The 22,549-nt window shown below is 41.6% G+C and overlaps 3 protein-coding genes across 7 annotated transcripts; 1 reads left to right on the forward strand and 2 right to left on the reverse strand.

The window, feature by feature from the left end:
* Positions 1-111: 111 nt before the first annotated feature.
* gpbp1l1 (GC-rich promoter binding protein 1-like 1) lies at positions 112-14,510 on the reverse strand. Of its 3 annotated transcripts, none has more exons than XM_067605263.1 (12): positions 14,388-14,510; positions 10,620-11,978; positions 9,906-10,020; positions 7,153-7,282; positions 3,551-3,879; positions 3,106-3,181; positions 2,769-2,965; positions 2,485-2,628; positions 1,754-1,909; positions 1,109-1,233; positions 903-1,005; positions 112-751 (listed from the first exon to the last, which is right to left on the reverse strand). In XM_067605263.1, the coding sequence occupies exons 3-12, from the start codon at positions 9,963-9,965 to the stop codon at positions 581-583; spliced, it is 1,491 nt and encodes a 496-aa protein (XP_067461364.1). In that variant the 5' UTR covers positions 9,966-10,020; positions 10,620-11,978; positions 14,388-14,510; the 3' UTR covers positions 112-580. The 3 variants fall into 3 exon arrangements, with proteins under 3 accessions (XP_067461364.1, XP_067461362.1, XP_067461363.1); XM_067605261.1 differs by lacking the exon at positions 14,388-14,510 and adding an exon at positions 13,670-13,824; XM_067605262.1 differs by lacking the exon at positions 14,388-14,510 and adding an exon at positions 13,556-13,686.
* On the forward strand, positions 13,635-16,387 carry LOC137193857 (transmembrane protein 69-like). Of its 3 annotated transcripts, none has more exons than XM_067605268.1 (3): positions 13,635-13,719; positions 15,451-15,496; positions 15,620-16,387. In XM_067605268.1, exons 2-3 carry the CDS (start codon positions 15,458-15,460, stop codon positions 16,328-16,330), a joined length of 750 nt encoding a protein of 249 aa, XP_067461369.1. In that variant the 5' UTR covers positions 13,635-13,719; positions 15,451-15,457; the 3' UTR covers positions 16,331-16,387. The 3 variants fall into 3 exon arrangements, with proteins under 3 accessions (XP_067461369.1, XP_067461368.1, XP_067461367.1); XM_067605267.1 differs by lacking the exon at positions 13,635-13,719 and adding an exon at positions 15,056-15,350; XM_067605266.1 differs by lacking the exon at positions 13,635-13,719 and adding an exon at positions 15,058-15,231.
* Positions 16,388-17,601: 1,214 nt separating this feature from the next.
* ipp (intracisternal A particle-promoted polypeptide) lies at positions 17,602-22,549 on the reverse strand. The gene is made up of 10 exons (XM_067605259.1): positions 22,447-22,549; positions 21,667-22,051; positions 21,337-21,548; positions 20,971-21,190; positions 20,698-20,853; positions 20,283-20,450; positions 20,046-20,183; positions 19,390-19,512; positions 18,947-19,167; positions 17,602-18,834 (listed from the first exon to the last, which is right to left on the reverse strand). The coding sequence occupies exons 2-10, from the start codon at positions 22,010-22,012 to the stop codon at positions 18,610-18,612; spliced, it is 1,809 nt and encodes a 602-aa protein (XP_067461360.1). The 5' UTR covers positions 22,013-22,051; positions 22,447-22,549; the 3' UTR covers positions 17,602-18,609.

Below are 22,549 nucleotides of genomic sequence, written 5' to 3' on the forward strand. Positions count from 1 at the left end.
AGCAGCTTTTGTAGTATTGTGCAACTCCAGCTGACAGGACTCAGGTGCATCGATGTGAACTGATCTACAGAAAGTCAAGTCCATGTGGACTCAAACACCACAGTAGCCAGATTCATATTGAAACATATCAGCTTGTCAGGAACCAATTTTTATTAATATCATTAATAATGTGTCATCAGCATCATCAATGAAATGAGTTAGTCTGTTTAAAGCAGAATCAAGTGTGCATTCATTGCCCTTCTTTTCTTGATGAACACTTCAGTTCCACAAAGCGAGGAAGAAAAAGGAAGAAGGGGAGGAGGGTGGGGGTTGGGGGGGGTCATAGAGGGCAGGGACTGCAGTGAAGGAGGAAACGCAGGGAAAACGACGTCTGGCGGAGCAGGAATCTCCCCCTTCACTGGGATATGATTGGTTTTTCCCTTGTGCAAGAACAACAACAAAAAAAATCAAAACAAAAGAAATTCAAAATGGTGCTCTAAAAACAAAGATGAGAGAGGAAGAGGGGAGATTGCTTGCTGGGATGTGGTGTTGGCTGTTGTGTGTTGGTTTTTTTTTGTTTTTTTTGTTCCGTAAAGCCACGTTAGGATTTGATGCAGTCGTCATCGTCAGAGGTCTGGCTGCTGCTACTGGTTTCGGACTCGGAGCCCTCCTCGACGTGCGCCTCCGCCACACTCCTCCAGGGGGTGAAGTGGAGGGTCACACCCCGCGCCCTCGGGAGAACCCCGTTCCTCTGCATGCCGTTCCTCTTCAGCTGGTCAGAGGACAAAGACAGTTAGTGTGTGACTGAGATGCTGCTGCTGTGTTCTTTTCTCATTTTCAATGTAAGAAAAAAAATATTTAACATGATGAACCAAAACTATGTAATGTAATTTAAGATGTAGGATGTTGTTCTGAGTGCTCACCTGTTCAGTTTTAGTCTGGAACTCTCTCAGCTCGTCCTCTGTCAGAGGCAGGAAGTTATCATCGTTTTCTGGGTACTCCTGCCAGCCCATGGCCTTCAGCAACCTACACATTAGACCAGCAGAGTCATTTTCTGCTTAGTTGACTGTATTTGTACGTGTGTGTGTGTGTGTGTGTGTGTGTGTGTGTATTAAGTTTTGTGCTCTACCTGTGCTCTGCCTCCAGGGAGCTGGACAGGTGTTCAGTGTCTGAGTCACTGAGGGAGTAGGAGAGACCATTCTCATGGCAGACTTCTTCGCTGTAGGCTTTGGGCTCTGGGGTGCTGCTTTCACCCTGAGAGAAATTCACACAGCGACAAAACACACTTCAAAAATGTTGTATTTTATGGGTTTCTTGGTGAAACAGTGGTTAACAACCACATTATCGCAATGCCCCCTCATAATATGTCTCTTTCTCCATGTTTCCTGTCTGTATCTACAACAACCGTCACTATGAAATGGTGAAAAAAAATCTTTGTCAAAAAAGTAATTTCAAAGATACCTCGGCATTATCAGGCTGCAACTGTAACTAAATTTGGTAAAACTAATTTAAAACACATGTCTTTGACAATCATCACTTTTGGAGTCAAAGAGAGTTTATGTTTATGTGCAGATAAAGAAAAAGTGTGGCTAACCTGCAGGACTGTGACATTGTTATATTCAAAAACTGACTTGTACAAACGGAGAATTAACCTGTCAGATTTTGACTACAGCACTCTCTCTTAAATGGAGAGTTTTCTTTCATATGTCATAACAGCAAACGACTGCTGTCTTGTGTTATGGTTTTTTTTTTTTAGAAAGTGAAAGTTTCCTACCTCTCCTGATGTTCCTGGGCTGCTGCTTGTTGTCAGCTCTCCTGTGCCCTCGTCCTTCAGAGCTCGCAGGAACTCGCTCTTGCGGTCCGGACCACGGCGCATCAGCTTCAGTCTCGACGGGGCGATGTCTATGGGAGGAGTCGTGCTGGAAGGGTGCTGCGGATGTGATGGCACCGAGGGAGGGGAGAAAGGGGAGGCAGGAGAAGGCAGCAAGAAGAGGATAGAGGAAACAACACTTTTTATTTTTTTTATTTTCAGGCAAGCTCTCAGATTTGTTTAAAAGCCACAACAGGTCAACAATAATTCAACTTTTGCTGTTTTAAGAGTCTGTGTCCAGTGTTGTCCACTGCTATGTTTTGAATTTTAAAGCTCATAACTATAGATATCAAAAACACTAATAACACACTGAACAGATGACAGAGCACATATGCTACTCTAGAAGAAAACTTCATGTACACATGAGTGAGCATCTCAGTCACCAACCACACTAACACATACAGTAATGACTATGTTTAGATAAAACCTGTAATTTTCTTGCACAGGGATAGACTAGCTACATGTCAAGCATGTAGCAACGCTGGAATTTAACCATTGTGCTTGTTGTGCAGATTTACATGTTAGTAGGAAGTCTGACTAAACTGCATCATATAAAAAAAAAACTTTTCTTGTTGCAGTGAGAGAATTCCTAAATGTCCATTAATCATCTTTTCTTGTTGTCTTGTTGTCATTACCTCTTTCGGGGTGTTGTGCTGTGGCGCACTGACTGGGGTGCTGGGTTTGGCTGCAGAGACGGGGCTGGTGAAGACTGAATCTCGGCCTGGCATGTGAAGGCCAGACTTAGTGATCTCTCTACCACTGGGTTTCCACTGGGTGCTCTTTAAAAGAAGACAGATAATGTGTGTTTGTTAGAAAAAGAGAGAGACTGCTTTCCATCACAGCCAAGCACATAGAAGAAAAAAAAAAAAAAAATCTACAAAGTTGTTTATATAATCTGACACATCACAGTGAGTCTTACTTTGGTGGGGGCCACGGCAGGCTTTGGGACCAGGTTCTTGTAGACGCTGGAGCCTGCAATGGGAGCTTTGCTGCCGTTGGTGGGCAGGGTGCCTGCACTGGCGAACCCCGCAGAGAAGGCTGTGCTGGGGTCTTCCTTCGAAACCTTCTTGATAACCAGCATTTTGGACACCATCTGTTTGCCACTCGGGGGGTTTTCTGGAATATAAATCGGGACAGTCGTCATGTAAATGCTACAGATGGTGAGGAGGACACTGAACTGCTGAGACTTTTTAATTCAAGAATAATTAATCAGACTTAAAGTGATCTACAGCCTAATGTGGATTGGGAACTCTTACCCCACACTCCAGCATGGGGAGCCACTGCTCTCATCTGAGTCCCAGGCTTTCCAGTTGTTTCAGGGTTGAGGGAAGGCTAAAAAGACAAAACATTCAAGCTATGTTAAATTACAAGAATCTAAGCATTTGTTACTGACAGGATGAAGGAAACTCTTGTGAAACATAATATTTAAGAACATTTCATTTTAGATCACAAGGTGGATAAGGTGAGAAAACAGAAAATGCAAAGTGAAAGTGTTTCTGACAACAGCTCTGATTATCTAATAGGTAGAGTTAATAATTAATATAGTCCTTACTATCAAGTCAGTATTCATAGCTGACTATTCTGAACCTTCTTGCTTTGCCACTGACTCACGTTTTCTTATCTTTCAACAGAGCTTTGTCATTGAAGAACTATGTCAAGGTCAGTGGCATGCTTGGCAAAAAAAAAAGGCAGTCTACTCACAAAGTCCTCCTCCACAAACTTCAGCTTGTCGTCCTTGCCGTCTTTGCGTTCCTCGTTGGGGAACTTGTCCTGGTACGAGGTGCCCTTGCGGGGATGGAAGTTACCATTGCGCTGCCGGTGCCCCCCCTGCCTGTCCCTGTCGCCCCCTCCCCGTTTGGGGTGGCGTCCCTGGTGGTGGTGGCCATCCTGGGCGCCCCGCAGAGCTCCATGCCAGCTGGGTGTTTCCTTCCAACACGAGCCCCCTGCCAGCCCACCATGTCCTCCTTTGGCCACCCCCGAGTCCACAGAGTCATGTCTCAGAAGCAGAGAGGGCTGCTGCCAACCGTCACCTCCAGAAAGACAAATATGTAAGAACTATTAGATTGTGCTTTGGCAAGTGAAAAAATGCTAAATCAGTAAAGTTTCCCTAATAACCTTCTGAAATAACATCTGAACACCTTCAATCTCTGTCAATGCTGAACAGCATACATCAGCTCTGACCGTGCACGAAACAAATAAAAGCAAATCAATAATTCTGTTATCAGATTGTCTCCTGAATGATTGTCTTTGTTATGCTGGCACTTTAAAATATGCGCCACCATTTTAAACACCTGCTTATCTGCTGCCTGGTTGGGCAACTAGCCTAATGTTGAGACATACTATGCACTTGCCAATAAGGAAACACAGCAGGTTTGAAGCCACAAAAAAAGAAGAAGGTGAGAACAGAAACTTAACATTACTATTTATAAGCCAAAACCTGTATTGTGTGTGTTTGTATATCTATCTCAGTGACATTTACTACTGATACTTTTGGTACACCCTAATTTTAGTTCTTGATATTGAAAAACTGGTGCTCCAATTTAGGAATTTTTTGCCTGTTGGGACTTAGTTAATTTATTTTTACAAGGACTGAATAATTCATCCGAATGCATCATTTTACTTCACACTACGACTTTATACAGACATGCTGCTGCACATTCAGAAAGGTAGACATTAAGCTACTGGAGTAAAACAGAAGACAGAGAGGAAACCGGGTTTAATTTTGGATATTGACAAAACAGCCACACACACAGCCTGCACCTAACTTTCTCTGAAGGGTCAAAAAGCCTACAAGGCACCAAAACAACTACTGAGTGAACAGATCAGGCAAACAACATATTGTTCAATATGTCTGACTGGTATGACACACCAAAAGCAAGTAGAGACAAATAAAGCTGCCTTTCTGCTTTCCAAAGCCAAGAGTTCAACATGTGAGCAATAGTAAAGTGAATGGAGGGACCATGTTGAGACACCGCTGGGTAGTGAACAACCTGTCAAACAGGAAGCTGAACTGACCAAATATTACTGTGTGCATCTTCAACTGAACTTCACTGCACCTGAATGCGTCATGGTGGCACACCTGCTCACTACGACAACATCATTAATCCAGAAAAACTACATTGTAGAAACTGAGACGAAACATAACCAAATGGAAATATACAAAGAAAACAGCCAATAATAAATTGACATTCCTGAACTTGTACCTGAGGATTCATACAAAATTCCAGCACCAAACTATGACAATGACTAGTTTACCCCAAGGACTGTTTATGTAAACATCAGCAGAGTGTAAACAAGGTGTACAACTTCACTACTACGTCCATCGCTGCCTTCAGAGCAGGTGGCCTCATACCAGGGCGGCAACTAAATTATTTTCATTATCGATTAATCTTTCAAATTATTTTCCAGATGAATTGATTAATTGTTTTCTCTATAAAATGACAGAAAATAGTGAAAAAATGCCCATTATAATTTACTCAGAGCTCATGGTGACGTTTTCTAATGTCTTGTTTTATCTGATCAACAGCCCCCGGTCTAAAGATATTCAGTTCACTATTATGTATGACACAGAACTTAAAATCCCTGCATTCGAGAAGCTGTAACCAGCAAACCTTTTAGTGCTTTTTGCTTAACAAATTACTAAAACGATTAGTTGATTATCAAAATAGTTGCCATTTTATTTTCTGTTGATCAACTAATGATTAAATCAACTAATCGTTGCAGCTCTACCCAATACATCCTTATTCACTAGAGTGCCTTGAATCCCATTTTCCATCAGTTGATGTTTCCTGCTTGCCATCATCTCCAACTTCACAAGTGACCTCCACTGGATCATTTTACTTTATTAGACATAACTACATCCTCTCTCTGAAACCTTAATAATGGCTACGCAACATGAGACTTCAAGTTCAGCAAGTTAGGGTAAAAACGTACGGACAACTTGGATGAGACTAACTGATATGGTCGTCAGCAGACCTTAACTCAACAGATGAATTTAAAACCTCTTCATACCCACAGTGCACCCACACAGTTGTTTTCAATCATGTTGTCTGATTAGACCTCATGTACAAACTACAGTTGATTGGTTTTGATGCACCTTTTTAATGCCAGACAACTCACACCATTATCATTCCTATTCATCCACATATTTTAGTGACACACAATTTCCAACACTTTCAAACATAGCCCTGCCCAACTCAAAGGCCTTTGTGTTACTGGGCGCCACCTTTGTTGAAAACTGATACGTTCATGGAACGAAAAAGGCATAACTCAACTGCGAGGGCAGCGCAGCACCCGGACAGTCTACAGTGTCTTGTAATTCATCTTTAATGGCTTAATAATTACCTCCGTGAGATGAACATGAAGTATATTGTGAACTTTCTACAGCATCACTCAGAGACTAACGTTAGCAGAGCAGAGCAGCAATTAGCAGCAACAAACGACCGACTGACCAACACACACCACAGCTTTAAACAACTGAAACCAACTCTGAGGTGAAGAAAATAACTCGGTGCTCAGTCTGTCTCACCTCAAAAACCCTGTACCTGCTCAGCTTCGGAGCTAACGGTGCAGCAGAGAGGCTGCTCTCCACTGCTGGAGACATGATGTTAATAACACAGTGGAGCACTCTGCCTCCCCCTCAGTTTGTTATTCTCATACAGGCAGGAGACTGATAAAGATCCTTTCAAATTAATTAATGCAGTTAACTTTTTAAAATAAAAAGGCTGCAGACTATTTATCTTATCTACCAGTTATGTTTCATATTGTATTTCAATGGAAGGACACCAGTGAATAGTTTGGCACACAGTATACTGGAGCAAGAAACTGAAAATAGTGCCCCTTTTTCTATTTATTCAGTCCAGAATCAGTTTTGAATTGAGAATGAATTCTGAATCAAATCGGCACCCAAATATTGTGATAGTATCAAACTGGGAGATAAGCATCGTTCTAGGCCTACAAAATCAACACCGTCATTTGTCACAACCTTTGTTTTTCATGTTTTTGTTCCATCTTGGTATAAAATTTAAATCCCTGTGGACACTTTTGTCTGTCAAATCATGATTTTTTCACTTAAGCGCACAGTGCATGACTGCATGCACAAACTGTGTACACCGCACTGTGCACGTTCTCCAGCCTTTGCCAGCTTTGTGTCAAAAAAAATCCAGGGAAAATCCTGATAGCTCCATCCAACTTCTACCTCACTACAGGTCTAATAAACTAGAGTAAATGGTCTAACAGATGTGTCCCTTTACACAGTTTAAACCTGCAAGAACAATAACGGGGTGATTGATCTACACTTTTACCTGCCGGAGCGCGCAGGGAGCCGTTGTTGAAGAAGCCATCAGACGAGTTGTGGCGGCGGCGGCTCACAGCGGTTCTGCCGTCTCTGTGGTGGTGGGGCTCACCTTGTTTTTCAAGGTTGGCAGCAGGGGACTGGAGGAGGACAGAAAGGGGACAACGTTAGTGAAAAGTGAGAACTAAAGGACTCTACGCTGTGATAGTGGACAATAAATCACATGCATATCATCTGAGGTGAACTGACGACACACACAAAAAAACACATGACAACTACAAAAAAGAAAGAGCAATTACCTTTAAACCATTTTTCAAATCCTCCTTTTTTTTAACTACATCTTTTTTGTTGTGAGGAAACAGATTAGTTAAAATCTCAATTCCTCTCTTGCCTCAGAGAACTTCAATAACTCAAAGTAAAAATGTCAACACGGGGATGTATTCTTAGGGAATGAAAACAGTCAAAACAGACATATGAACCGGATCGCAATCTCAGAACGTTTTATCAAAGGAAATGTAGCCGTCACGACGGGAGCCAATAGGATCAGACAAACACAGTGTACATAATTCTTAGTGGTATAATCTGAAGTCACCGCATTGAACCAACTGTGGGATTAGTAACGTTGACTGCACATGCTCAGTTCCATCTCAATCATATCCTTGTCACGAGCTTGTCATGAGGTTCAAAGATCGAATTTGATTGTGATCAAAAGACAATATCAGAAAACTTGAGAGAATAAACTGTGGCTAAAACACTGAAGAAGAGTGTGTGCAGTAATCCCTAAAGACAAATGACACGGGGGTGAAAACATGTGTCAGCAGGACAGTGACTGTGCATTTGTTTGTGTGTCTTGACTCTTGATTTCACAGACAGCCAGCACTCAGCTGGACGGCTTCCTGACTCACAGATTACCCTGAGCTCTGGGCAGGAGCAACACACTCACAACCTCAGCCAGACAGTCTGACAGCTCAACACCGTTTTTTTTTTTTTTTTTTTAGTAGGAAAGACAACATCAACCCAATTTGTTTACTTAACATCTGCTCATCTCAATCTGCAATTTCTCCCTCAATTTCACTATCAAGAGGCAATATTTTGAATGAGTATTTGTGCTTTCATACATTATTTAATCTAAATTAAGCACAGTAAATGTAGCTCGGTTCCAGACCCTAAATCAAGCCCAGCAGTTAAAATAGCTGTGGTGTTGCTCCTGTGATCGCCTATTTCTCTCAATTATCTCAAATTGGAAAAACAAACGAGCCAATCACAGCCTTTGTAGGTGGAAATAAAGTCAATAACATTATCAAGCCGTGTCAAACAGATCGAGACATCTTAAACATACTTACAGTCAACAATTTAATCACTCTTCTCATTGCTTGTGATACATAAACTGTATGTAATTATAGATCAACAAATTAAACATGTCTATAATCTCCATTATATATCTATCTCTCTAATTCTAAAAGAGATGGGTTTATCATGCAGTATTAGCAGACACGGGTTGTTAAATTAAATTTTAGCTACAGTTTTAATCCTGCTCCAGTCCCAATTTTTCCTCATGTTATGACAGAAACTCCTGTTTGGTTGAATATGTAACTTTTGATAAAAAACACTTAAAACAAGAAGAAACAGCCGCATTTGGTCGAGCTTGCAAATGTAAACCAATCAGCACTGCCAGCCCGCTATCCCCTGTCTGCAAAATGTATAACATAAATAGCTAGGTTGAACAGTCAAAATCTTTTAACAGATCTACATAATTGGTTCCCACTTTGTTTTTACTGGTTGTGTCCATGGTAGAACACTAATAATGCTCTCGGAGATGCCCATGAAGGGGAAAACAATACAAGCAGTGGAGGAACTCTCACTTAACACAGTCTGACAATTACTTTTCTACATCTACACATAAACTTGCTGACTTTCAGGCAGATAACACAGCTTCAATGTCAATTAAAAAGAGTCATGTCAGAGTGGCCGGATATGTCAGTCACTACTGATTAATGAAGGCAAAAAAAATCAGATTCTCACGACAGAAAATACAACTGGCTGAAACAACGGACTGAATAATGAAATGGTAACAAGAGAGCTGTTCAGTCAGAAATGTCCTTTTAATTCAGCTACAGCAGTTAGTTCACTTCAAACACTGTCACGCAGCGTTTGGCGAGGCAGCATTTGAACTTAGTCATAATAAACAAAATCTCTAATGCCATAGCATGATATCAACCTACCATGAAGACCAAAAAAAAACAATCTCTCCAGAAATTTGACTCTTCACTGAATCACTGCACATTCAACACATCTTCAGTTGGCTGCAACAAGTAAATGTTCTGCCAATTTTAAGTCATACTAAAATTCATGAAATTGCATAAATTTTTTTAGACTAGCCACAGCAAATGAAATAATGTCTTGATGAAATAATTAGAAAAGCACCTCCACGAAATCTCCCGACAGTACGGTGAGTTGTCATTTGATGCTAAAATCGCTTCTTTTCTTCTATCATCAGTCTTTTTCAATAAGGGTACACAACGTCTAGGTGACTCTCTGCTGAACCATGTACTGACTGCACTTTCAATCCCCGAGGGTGACTCCTCACTGACTGCACACACATACACACACACACACTCACTCAGGTGTACAGACACACAAGCATGAGGTGTGAGTGCAGTGACTCTAGACTGTTATACTCAAGCTCTTGTCTCTTTCACTCGCCATTTTTCAGCTCACACACACACACTCTGTCACATACATACTGTTCATGTGCACACACACCTTGGCAGGCTGGGGTGTGGAGAAGTTAAGCCAGGCAGGGACAAAGTCATGCTGCGCCATTTAGGTCCAGTGTTTCCGGTCAGTGGATCGAGGCATCAAACCTCATGGCCAGGATCTAACAAAAGAAACGGACGGCGGGAAAGGCATTTTTAATATTCAGGTCCTGCGATTTTAAGCGCAGCAACATCAATCTGTGACACTTAAACTCACTTTTATGCCCATCTATCTTTAATTTCATGCCATCTTCAAAGTGGCATCAGTTATTTAGAAATTCATTGTGTAAAAGGTCCCCCACAATGCAAGCCAAAAAGAGTCCTATTCTTAGCAGAAAACAACAAAGCTCGACTTGCTGCAGCTGTGCCTGTGAAGCTGATAACTGGTTGACAGGCTGCATGGATGTATAATGCTAATATAACGCTGCTCATGTGCGGCGTAATACTAGCATTATTTTGCAATGTGTGTATGTGGTACATTTATATGGCTCATTATGTAGTTAATACTCATAATTAAAGCACAATGTGATACAGTACAAACTCATAAAAAGTAATGCTTATTAGATTTCTAATTTGTGTGTGTAAAGTGGAAAATGAATACCTGCTACCCACAAAATGTTGACAAATTGCTAGTAATTAAGAGAAATGAATTTCATGGGTGTTGAGTACATCCATGCATGCTGGTCCTAACCCAGACAGTCAGGTGAAGCACAATCATTACCCCAGAGTCTGTGGCTCTGAAGTCCTCTGCCTCCTCTCTCGGTCCGGCTGGGCTCGGTTCCTCAGGCCTGATGGCACTGATCACAGAGTGCGTGCACTGACAGACGGGGAGCAGCACACCGACAACCCCCTCTCCACCTCCGCCAGGACAGCACAGCCCCTTTCCCCAGAGGCAGATCCCTTCGTCCAGGATGAAACACTGGGAGATGGGTCAAAAGGTTGCAGGAATGATCTGGAATGGTGATCCAGAGAACTGGCCGAGCAGGGAGTAGATTTTGAAGCGGAGGCGCAGCGGTCTACGAGGGAAAAGGTTTTCCTTCTTGATTCCCAAGCAGCTCCTGAGCCGATCACGTCACAAAAGCTAGTTTCTAGTCTGGGCTGTCTGAATTCTTCACCAATTTGTTTGAAACATTTGCTCTGTTGTCAGGAGTGAGACTTGAAACCTGATTGGACTTTATGTTGATTGGCAAAATGAATTGATTTGACTGGTGATTAGTCCCAATGGTGAGGAAGAGCCAGGTTGTCTTATTATCAATATTAGGAAGCGGTCTGTGAAAGAAGTCTGCCCTGGAACATGGACAGCAGTTCGTATAGCAGTTCCACTTTGACACCAGATGGGGAGAGAAGAAACGGGTGTTGTCCTGCCACACTGCGTGCCAGTATGTTTTAGCGTCGACTCACCTTTTACCGAATCATCTTAAAATCTACTGAAGTGCATGCAGGAAAAAAAAATTAGTTCAAAGACAGTCTTTTGTTGGCAATGGAGGTCACTGAAAACCACTGCTCACCTCATTAAACTGGTGAAAAGACTGTCTGAGTTTGAAGAAAATAATGCTCAAAGACTCAAAGTCACATGACAATGAAGGAAGTAAAACCCTATGTTACATCGCTGTCATTTTCAGTTTTGGTTAGTGAAACAGAGATGCTGCTGGATGATGCATTATAATGCCGGTTTTATCTTTGTATGTTTTCCCTTCACATTTGTAAGATGCCCATTTAATTATTTGTGGTTTTCTGATCAAAGCAGAAGTATGAGATAGCTCTGATTTCATAGATATGCAAGCCCAAAAACTGAACAAAAACCTCCCATAAGTTGAACGGTCTTCGTGTCATATGATGAGAAAAGTCCTTTAACAACAATTAACGTTTCCCAAAAAAAGAAATCCTCAAGACAGCCCAATTAACTTCTTTTTCTCAGCCAAAAAAAAAGGAGGGTTGAAAAATAGCATGCGTCCAAAAGTTGTGAAGTGGGTCTTTCCTCTCCTTTTAGAATGAGTTATTTCTCACACAGGAAGTTTCAGTGCAGTTTTCTGGTTTCTTGCTGGTGGTTCACGGGTATCTGCACAGGAACAGACTGGACCTGCAATAACCAAAGAAAGTGTGAGCATAAGTCATTCCTCTAAAAGCACCAGGTTCAAAACCACACCGCACACTCAGTTTCGAGTTTAATAAGTAAACCAACTTAATGCTTATGTAGTATAATACAATAGCCCTGTAATAAACATCCTTTATGAAAGTCATAATGTTCAGTTTTGTTGAAATAGTTTTACAGATGTGTTGAGCCAGTTTTATGCTAAGTGTGGAGGCTGGAGTCTGTAGTGCTTACTCTGTTTCTAAAATTTAGCCTCATCTAAATTGGGTTGACCAAAATATTAGAAACACCTCAACCACAACACACTACTATCTACAGCTTCCAAAATGACCACAAAGGTGAATCAACACCTCACTGACACAATTTCAATAGAACGCTGAAACTGAACATTGTATGAAGGTTTGATTTGTTAGAGAACAGCTGTATTAGACTCTGTTAGTTTTAGACAGGTGGACCAAATAAACTTACTCAAAAGAGATGCTTAACTTGATTCAACATTTCCCTTCTTATTTCTATACCTTTATTGCTGCAAACAGCTAAAGGATATGCCAGACATTATAAAGGTATTATCATGACACTCCCCCATCACTGAAAAAGCTTATTAAAGCCAAAAATAGCTTCCAATTCAAGAGACAATCCAACCAAACTGCATTTAACACATCAAATACATTTTGAGGAGGTATGAGATGAAAATCATGACTCAGGCATCTCAGAACCATTTCATGCTGAAAGCTGGCTCTTTTATAAAATTGTGTAGGCTTTTGGTAAATGAAATATTTATACCAGTGTAAAAATAACTTGAATCCTTTCTCCCTCACTTTCTCCCTGACTGCTGCGCATCTAAACAGGCCTGGCAGTGCGCGTTAAATGAAACTGAGGTTACAATCTCCACAGTGATTCTTCAGTCCTACACCTTGTTCAAACATGCATTATAATACAGCTTAACACCTAAACAAAAATTAACCCTTTATGCACAAACCCAGAGCGACCATGGACTCGTTAACGTATTCCCACTGAACTATTACGTAACAGCTGAACATCAATGGGTTTGCCACGGACATTTAGTTCAGTATGAAACCACATTGAGATCCAGTAACACATCAAAAATACTGCTGAGTTTGGAAAGTAGCCAGTTATTATTATTACGCACTACGGGAAACCCCATGTGTCCACAAACACTGCAGCGGACCAATTCAACACACTGCACACACGTTTTACCAAGCTAACTAGCTGAGTAATATTATGAATTACATAGCATTGACATACTTTAGGGTGTTTTCTAACTAGTCAACGTTAATCACTAACTAATGACGCTAGCATACATGTCTTAACTCTGCTGCTAGCTAACTCTTATTAGTTAACTAAGGTTAACGTTAGCAACTGTTAGCTAATAGCTGGCGTTACCTAGCCTGTTATCTGTGCCCCCCGACGAGTACTAGGTTTGTTTGAGATTAATTAGTACGGTTAGAGGGTTTAGCGAAGTTTAAACGCATTTAATATGCTCACGGTTGCTAAAAGTGTCTATTTAAGCAGCTGTCACGAACATACAATAGAGGTAAACAGACCTGGCTTCGTTGGAACAACACAGTTTCAAAATGGCTCCCTTAGCAGCGGCGGCACACATTCATCAGCTTTGCTAAGTGCTAACGAGGCTAACGTGCAGTGTTTCATGAACATACCGTGAATCTCCTCTGAAGCCAGACAGCCGTAGATGAAGAGTGATTCAAAGGTATATAAAGGTGTATAAACTCTGTAAAGACTGACGAGATTACACTTTCTCGCAGCTAGAAAGCTCCAGTAAAACGGCTGTTGGTGTTTTTTTTGTTTTGTTTTTTTTAAAACAGCTTTATTGAAACAAGTGTACAACAAGTTTACAACACCTTGTGTCAACAATCAGATACACGCCAGGGGAACTGAAGGTTGTAATAACAAAACAATTAAATAAATATCTTGTAAAGCTTACAGTGGTTATACGTTTTAACAGCTTTTTTTTCTTTGTACGATCAGATATAAATTTATTTTTTGATAAGGTCAGCTCTTAAAAGTTTGGCTTTTGCTTAAGAATTTGGATTTGTGAATATAAAATATGGTCAGATTAATAGTAATCAAATCAATTAAATAGATTGTCATATTCAGAGAATCCAAACGATACATTTTTCCAAAGTAATAAAAGGTAAGGGTAGCAATAAATTGTGACAATTTACTCCACAGTTGTTTTTTATGTGGGCCAAAAACCAAAAGAAATGCACCAGCGTTTCTCTGAGCTCCCCATTAAAGGTACAACTTACATCAATGTCTTTTATTGAGTTTCTGCAAATATTGATTAGTTGGACAAAACTTGTGAGGCATTTTAAAAGATATCTCTTTGACTTTGTTAGTTTAAAAAAAAACTCTTACCCAACAATTATCTTCAACAAATGTGGACCAATCTTGTCTTGTTGAAAAAGTTGACGGATTGCCTTATTTTATCTTATTTTTATCTGAGTTGGTGTTTGTGTTTTCGCACTGCTGGAGCGGCACTGTACGGTCTCAACGCTGCTGCGTTCAAGATCAAGCGTCAGTATGCAACTTAAATGTGTTTTAAAGAGCGGCTCAACTGTGTGCAATGTCTGTAAAACACCGCTTTGTCTAGACTGAACAAGATGATCATACATGGAATTAGAGCACATTATTTATGAGTAGATGTTCAACATATTTTTGAAAACATAGCGTTGGCAGCACGTTTTATTGTGACTTTAGTCTTCAATGTATTTTAATAACTTCCCACCCGCCATCGACAGCCAAACCAGTCGATAACCGAGTCAGTGTCGTTCAGTTTGGGATATTGGTCGTATCCCGATGGTAACCCTAGATTTGCAAAACTCTCGCGAGATTTTCACTCGTTCTTCCTTCATTGTGCGCGTCGTTTGTCATTGTACAAAATAATTGTATTTTGTGATATGACAGCAAAGCTGTTAAGGTCTGGTTAGGTTTAGGCGCAAAAAATACTCGGTTAGGGTTAATTAAAGATCATAGTTTGGGTTAAAATGACCACTCTCGCGAGATCTTTCGCAAATCTAGGGTTACGACCGGGAATATTAGGAGACAGGCATTTAATCAAACACCGACAGAATGGCAGCCAGCAAACGACCTCTATTTTAGCCAGTTAACGTTAACTTTGTGACTGTTAATTATATGTTACTGTGTCTGCAGTTTCCTCGGCAAACTGTTGGATGACAAACAGTTAAAAGGCGACGTTTAGGTAACACAAACATCTGTGGTTTATGGGTTGTTACAGCAGGATAGCTCTGTGTTGCGTCAGGCTGAGCTCTTAACAGGTTGTATGCTAGATGTTGCTGTTAGCAACAACGCTTAGCCTAGGTTGGTTTAACATTATGGTCAGCCAGTTAATAGCAAAAGTATTACATAAAACTACTGCATGTGATATGGAGAAGTGCTGATGAATGGTGTCTTTTTCCAGATTGAAAATGATTGGATTTGCATCGAGAAGAGGCATCATTTCTGGGGTAACTTATGTTTAAGAGAAAAATATCAATAATGACTGTTGATCACTCCAGCTTGCTCACTAATGAATACACTGAATGTCCCAGCAGCTTATAATTAGTCATGTTTCTGCCCTGTGTCCCCAGCTTCCAGTATGGAGATGTCTTCAGCAGCACACAACCAGAGCGCCAAACTACACAACACATGCTCAGCTGCTGTTTCATTCCCAAGCCTCCTCAGTATTAATGCCATCCAGACTCACTTCCCCCAACAGACTGTTGAGCATCAGGCCCATCAGCTGGCCCGACTCACGTCTCTGCCACGGGGATTCACAAGGCATTTCTGAGAGAGGAGACACCAAGGATGGTTTCAGTTTGAGGGCCCTCACCCAGGCTCCCAAACCAGCCCTGTACCTCGGTTTCTCTGGGCTCATCCCATTCTTGTCTGCCCCTCTCTTAATGGCTGCGACACAGTCCTTCTACCCTGAGGTGGCATATGCTCAGCTGGTGTATGGAGCCTCTATAGTCTCCTTCCTTGGAGGTGCCCGCTGGGGGTTTGCCATCCCTGACGGCAGTCCCGCTCTGCCTGACTGGAAGAACTTGGGCAACAGTGTGGTGCCGTCGCTCCTGGCCTGGCTGGCACTGCTCTGCAGGGACAATGTTGCAGAAGGAGCCCTGGTAGTTATCATGGGATTGGGTCTTTCTCTGCATTACGACCTGACCCTGCTGCCTGGCTACCCCGCCTGGTTCAAAGCCATGCGAACTATCCTCACTCTGGTTGCCACCTTCTCGCTGGTGGCTACACTGACACTGAAGAAATTCTGCACTGAGAAGAAGATCAAAGAGCTTCAGAACTGACCCAAGAGGACAGTTTGTACTATGAGCCATATGGACTTAATAAAAATGTAAAATGAACCGAAGATGTGCATTTAGTCTGGTTTGTTCTTACTGTAGATAAACTCAGCAGCAGTTAATTTGTTACTTATAAAAGGAGTATTGATATCTCTAACGACAAATGTTACATGTCTAAACATTTCATATCAGCTAGAAAGTTAATAAGAAAAGTTTCCTAAGTTGCAAAATGTCTAACTTCAAAGGATGTAGATTAAAATATCAAAATGTGGCAAAAGGCAGCCTTTGAAATGAAGGAAACATTTATCAGAGGTGTATCATTCTTTGCTGAAAAAAGTACTGACAAAAAGTACCTTTCTTGATGTGTTTGAATAGATCATTCAAATGTTACAATTTTACATGTGCAAATGTGAGACTGTGGATACACATTGGGACTATTTGCATACTTTTCCTTTCCAGAGTTGTCCAACTCCAGACTGACACAAGTCAAAACCACAGCTCAGGCATTGGTTTATACAGTAGGAGTTTGTAAACTGCTGTCTTAGTTTGTTAAAGATGAATTATATAGCTCTACGTTAAGCATCTTAACTGTTCCCATATGACCCTACAAATCTGTCCTTTTATAGACTCCAGTCTGACATTGCAATAGTGAGGAGCTATAAGATACAGAGACCTGAACAAATGTTGTATCAGTCATGTAAAGATGTTACATCTTCCCACATCACAACCTGTCAAGTCAAAATGTGAGAGAATGGCAGAATTCTATTGAACGAACCTGCAAGACACATCGTCTAAATCTAATTATGAACGTTACTGGAGAGTGACAGTAGCGGTTAGTGGGTGACAGCAGACTACACTTTTATATTTAATGAGGAGTCACAAATCCAGTGAGTGAAATGTAATATTACTGAACAAGCGTTGCCACTGTAGTTTGCTTGTTTGCACAGTGCAGAAAATGTTCTCTCCAGTAAACTTGCACAGTCAACTCAGACTGTTTGTCATGTTCTTTACAGCAGAGAGTCTTTTATAATTCCCTGAACAGCGCACACAGAAACACAACTTTACAGCCACAGTTTTTGGCACAGACTGCAATTATAAAGGTCTAATTTGCTACAATAGACCTAAAACATCTCCATACTGTCACTTGGTACATGAGAGAGGAATTATAGTTTTGAGAGGAGTAGTGTCATCTCTATTGTAAATGAACTCTTTAAGTTATAACATTTTTCAAATGAAGAAGTCATAAAGGTTTATTTCAAACCCAACACACACAAAACTCTTATTATGTGAAGTTTATTAGATTTGAAAAGCAACAGATAAAAGATGTTATTACTGTTGTGTGATGTTAATATTGTGTTGTTTGTAAAGGGACAACAGTACATGATAGGCAATACTGTTACTGTGCAGCAGCTCCACTCAGCTTGTTAACCTGATGTGCCACATGATACAAAGACGAAACATTACAACGTTACCGGTACCTAATGTAAACAAGGTAAACGTGCATTGTCCTTCAATAATTGTCTCGTGTGTCTCGACATTAGGAAGCTGAAATGTAAATGAAATGAAGACTCTATTGTGTTCATAGATACAAAAATAATCCAGTGATCACAGCGCTGGTGTGATAACAGTGGTGTGCTGTTTGAGTTCATAATTATTTACAGAAATCACTTACCATGAAACTTGAGACACCAACGAGTGTCATTTGGTTCCATCGTTAAATAGGCTCAAGTGGTTTGATAAATCTTCAAAGTAGCAATGCACACACCTCAAACCTTTCTTTAAATACACTAAAAAAAAACCAAAAAACTGCTTTCACATCATATCTGAGAATAACGTCAACAGTCCCAACAGGACTCTGACATCTCTCTAGTCCATCGAAATCAGAGTTCCTCTGTTGTGAAAAATCATCCTCATTACAAGGATCACTTTGTCTTCAAATACAAAAGAGAGGAACATAAGTGTCGCCCCTCATTCATGACATTCTTGTAAAATCATTTAGTGAATTGAAAATCGAGAAACAGACGAGTCATCAAACAGTGTAAGCGGAAGCAGTTTTGGCAGTTTTCCAGTTGTGCTCAACTTAAATAACGGATGTCAAATGTGATGGACAAATAAAGAAAAAAAAAAAAAAACATGTCTAATCCATGTATAAATAACATATATGATAATGTGAACGCCTGCTTGTGACACAGACACGCTCTTGTGTTTCTTAAGGTGCAGCTTTTCATCAGTTCATGCCGTTTTGGGATGATTCACACGTTCACAGTTTTGATTATTCCTGGCAATCAGAGCACGGCCAGCCCGCCGTCACAGCGGCTTGTTATCATATTGCCAATTTCAGTCCAGGTATCCAGGTGAGGGTCGTAGATCTCCACAGAGTCCACCGTCACTGGGGCGGAAAAGTCTCTGCTGGCAGCCCTTCCTCCAACAGCATACAGCAGCCCGTTAACTGCTGACACAGACACCCCGGCGCGGGCAGTCGACATTGGGGCCACCTCCAACCATTTCTCCTATATAAAGACAAGCAGAGCGATGAGGGGAATGTGAAGACCCAGATATAAACAACAACTGAACAATGTTTACTCAAACATAAACCTCTCCTCTCCTTCTCCTCCACTTTACCTCTTCTGGACAGTACTTCTCCACTGTCTCCAGTGCACCCAGTGCCTCATTCCAGCCGCCCACGGCATAAATACAGTTATTGAGGCAGGCGACGCCCACATAGGCTCGACGTGTAACCATGACGGGGAGGGCGCTCCAGCGGCGAGAGATGGGGTCGTACACCTCGGCTGAACGCAGCTCCATTCCTTCGTCACTGATTCCTCCGATTACATAAATGAACCCTGCAAAGAGACAGCGGCGTTTAGTTCAGAGCAATTTCACAGAGATAAACTGTAGTGAACACGAGCAAGAAGGGGGATTCAAATGCATTTACAGTTATATTTAGAATAGTATTTGTTTGGTATATTCACTCTGCTGTAAACGTCTCTGCTTCATGGAAAAGATGATGAAAGTACTTACAAGTTGCACCTGAGAGTATTCATTTAAAAAAAAAAGGAACACACCTTGTAGCTCACAGCAGCCAAAGTAATAGCGGGGCACCGCCATGCTGCCGATGACCTCCCACTTGTTCTCCTCTGGGTCGTAGCGTTCCATGGTCTTCCCAATCTCAGAGCCAATCCAACCACCTAAATGAGCACAGCGTAACCATCATCTTTTGTCTAATTTTTTAATGTACTACAAGGAATTATTAATTTAATTGTACTGCTTGAGTTACACAATCCTTGACTTTCTTTATTATTTTATTCTTCTGTTGTTCTTTCAGTTAGATTATGTGTCATTTCCTGTAATCCTGATGTAGTTTGTTGCTTTTTGTTGATCTGTCTTCTAAAATGTAAAAACATTTTACATTTTTCCTACATTTTTTTTTTAGATGTTTGGATTATTTTTACACCTGGACAATATAGTTTCAGTTCACTTACAGTTCAATTTCTAGGTGTAGTTTTAAACATTTTCAAATTGAAAAATATTTTAAGAATCTTATTGCAATGATAACACTGTCCTGCATAGTACTTTGAATCTTTTACCATTTGCTATTGTCATATTTGATTATATCATGAGTAACATTACTTCTATGTTCTGTTACTGTGCTTAAAACTAAACCACAAGCTTGTACTGTATGTATTTTGGCAAAACACAGCAATAGTACTGTGGCATTTACCAAGTGCATACAGAGCTCCATGGCAGGGGCAGACGCCAACTCCACAGCGAGGAAAATTCAGAGACGCCACAGCAGCCCACTGCTTGGTCACTGGGTCATATCTCTCTGTGCAGTCAAAAATCATTGAGTCTTTCTCCCCTGAGAAAAGAAAATCGGTGTCAGACTGATAACCATGCAGCTTATTCCATTTTTTAAATTTCACTGGCTTCAAACAGAGCACCATCTCTACTAACTTACCCCCCACCACGTAGATCATGCCCTCCAGTACCGCGACCCCCAACCCACTGCGGGCCTGGTGCAGGGAGGACACGGTGGTCCAGTACTGGTTGAAGGTGTCAAAGCGCTCCACACAGCTCAACGCCCGGCTGTCGCTCCAGCGGCCGCCCTGCAGCCGAGTGTAGCCTCCTGCCATTAGAAAACAAGCAAAAGTCCCACAATTATTGGAGTGTCTAATGTAGCTGAATGGAAGGTATAAAACACACACACGTATTTTGATGTTACATACTGTTTTTCATTTCCTGGCTTTAGCAAGAATTCATTTATTTTGCATTTCCCACACAAATTTTAATTCTGCTGATACCTTCATTTAAGTGTTATCAAAGGTCATCACAGTTCACTCTTATATGCTAAATCAAGAGATGTGAAACTGAACCTATGGCATAGAGGTATTTCCTGGCTTTTCTTCTAGGTCTCATCTTGGCTGGTTGTAGCTGACTGTACATCTTATTTTCTTTGGGGGACTTCGTGACTTCAGTGTATTCCCTCAGCAGAGTCTGCAGTGCCACCCGCAGGCTGAAGTCAGTAATACCTTTGTTGAGAGACAAAATGTCAAAAATGTCAGAGTGTCAGAAAACAATATTTTGAATATGCACCACAAAGTGCGTGGAATATCAAATGAAAATGCAAATTTTCATTCTCAGCTCACCTTCTATGTACTTGAACAGTCTCTGTGGGGAAAGTAGAGGGAAGCGGACCGGTTCCAACACCTCGACAATGTGTTTTTTCCGCTTTGCCACATCTTGGAGAACCCAGTCCATGGCTGCGGTGAATACCTGGTATTCATCCTCAATTCTCAGCTCTTCGCTTCTTAGAAGCCTCACCAGCTGATCCTTCGACAAGCCCCTGAATTCATCGGTAACGCACACCTAAAAGGGAGACAGTTAATAGACACCTTCCCATTCAAACTTTTGACTGGTACTGTACATCTGGCTTCAGTTAAAGAGGGAAACAGAGGACTGACCTAAAGTCTTGGCAGAGAGATGCAATGCAATTGACTTTTATTATTTCATACCTCCAGGAAATGAACATGGATGTAGTTCTCAGTGAACTCCAACATGTCCATGCAGGCGATCTGCTCCAGGAATTGAAAGATGCCCACACAGTTGGATGGGTCCATGTGGCCCTTGAGAAATTCTCCGCAGATAGACACCACCTCATTCAGCTGCAGCATGTCTGCTGCCACCATCAGCTCCTGAACGTTCTCCACGGTCACACTGATGACACCTGATAGGGAAGGGAACATATTTCCATTCAGAAAACAGTGCACAATTATGCAGATTTTACAGAATGCCATGATGATGATGATGATGATGATGATGATGATATCAGGATCAAAGGCAACCTGTGTATATGAAATCCAGCAGAACCTCAAACACTTCAGTCTCCACTCCAAGGATCTGCACCTCCTCTTTATCTGCCTCCCTCATCCCCCCGGAGAACAGAGCAGAGAAGTAGGGGCTGCTGGCAGCGAGCACCAGACGGTGGACCCTGAAGACACGGCTGCCCACCCTCAGTCCCACATCACAGAAGTCTTTGCGGAGCCGCATCTTGTTCATCTGGGCCAGGATGAGTCTAGCGTAGCGGTCTGAGGCCAACAGAGCCTGCTCAGACGCCTGCGTTGCCATGGCAGCTGCTGCATCAGCACCACCACAACAACCAGCAGATGTTGACACAGAGGTGGAGGACATGGACCCCAAACCCTCCTCTCTACAGAGCACAAAACAGACCTGAAAGACACATGAGGAGACCACATAACCACCAGAACACACAGAGACACACTCGACTGTTGTGTAACAACAGAAAAATGTGACTTTATAAACAGTGTAATAATAAATAAGCGTATAAAAACCGATTTTCTTGGATGTCACATGGTTAAGCACACTAGAGCATTCATAGGTGATCACTGTCCATCTCACTGTCGCTATATTGGCCATGAAAACACACCTGCCGCCGCCGTTAGCCAGGCATGCTAACCAACAGCTCGCCAGGGTCTCAACAATAAAAATGGTCAACAGAGCTCTGACAATTTTACCGCTCCACCAGACTCTGCTCACTGAGAATTACAGACATGTATGTTTTTTTTAAAAAGCCACATTTCTGTGTGTTCTTTACCGCTACTTACCCATAAGTTTACTGATGAGGATGCGGGCAACTTCCGCCGCCCTGCAGGCTGTCAATCCCGTCAAGTCCTCTGCTCTGGATCGACTGCACTGGTCTGGCAGTTG

This window comes from Thunnus thynnus, chromosome 12 (assembly GCF_963924715.1).
Source record: "Thunnus thynnus chromosome 12, fThuThy2.1, whole genome shotgun sequence".
Classification (NCBI taxonomy): Eukaryota; Metazoa; Chordata; class Actinopteri; order Scombriformes; family Scombridae; genus Thunnus; species Thunnus thynnus.

Coding starts and splice junctions, on each gene's coding strand:
- gpbp1l1 (XM_067605263.1), bottom strand. CDS start 9,965: ATGGCGCAGCATGACTTTGTCCCTGCCTGGCTTAACTTCTCCACACCC. Junction 2,629..2,768: donor CTGCCGTGGCCCCCACCAAA/GTAAGACTCACT, acceptor CTTCTTTTAAAG/AGCACCCAGTGGAAACCCAG. Junction 1,910..2,484: donor AGCACAACACCCCGAAAGAG/GTAATGACAACA, acceptor TCACATCCGCAG/CACCCTTCCAGCACGACTCC.
- LOC137193857 (XM_067605268.1), top strand. CDS start 15,458: ATGATTGGATTTGCATCGAGAAGAGGCATCATTTCTGGG. Junction 15,497..15,619: donor GAAGAGGCATCATTTCTGGG/GTAACTTATGTT, acceptor CTGTGTCCCCAG/CTTCCAGTATGGAGATGTCT.
- ipp (XM_067605259.1), bottom strand. CDS start 22,012: ATGTCCTCCACCTCTGTGTCAACATCTGCTGGTTGTTGTGGTGGTGCT. Junction 19,168..19,389: donor TGGCTGCTGTGAGCTACAAG/GTGTGTTCCTTT, acceptor GTCTCTTTGCAG/GGTTCATTTATGTAATCGGA. Junction 18,835..18,946: donor AGAAGTACTGTCCAGAAGAG/GTAAAGTGGAGG, acceptor GTCTTTATATAG/GAGAAATGGTTGGAGGTGGC.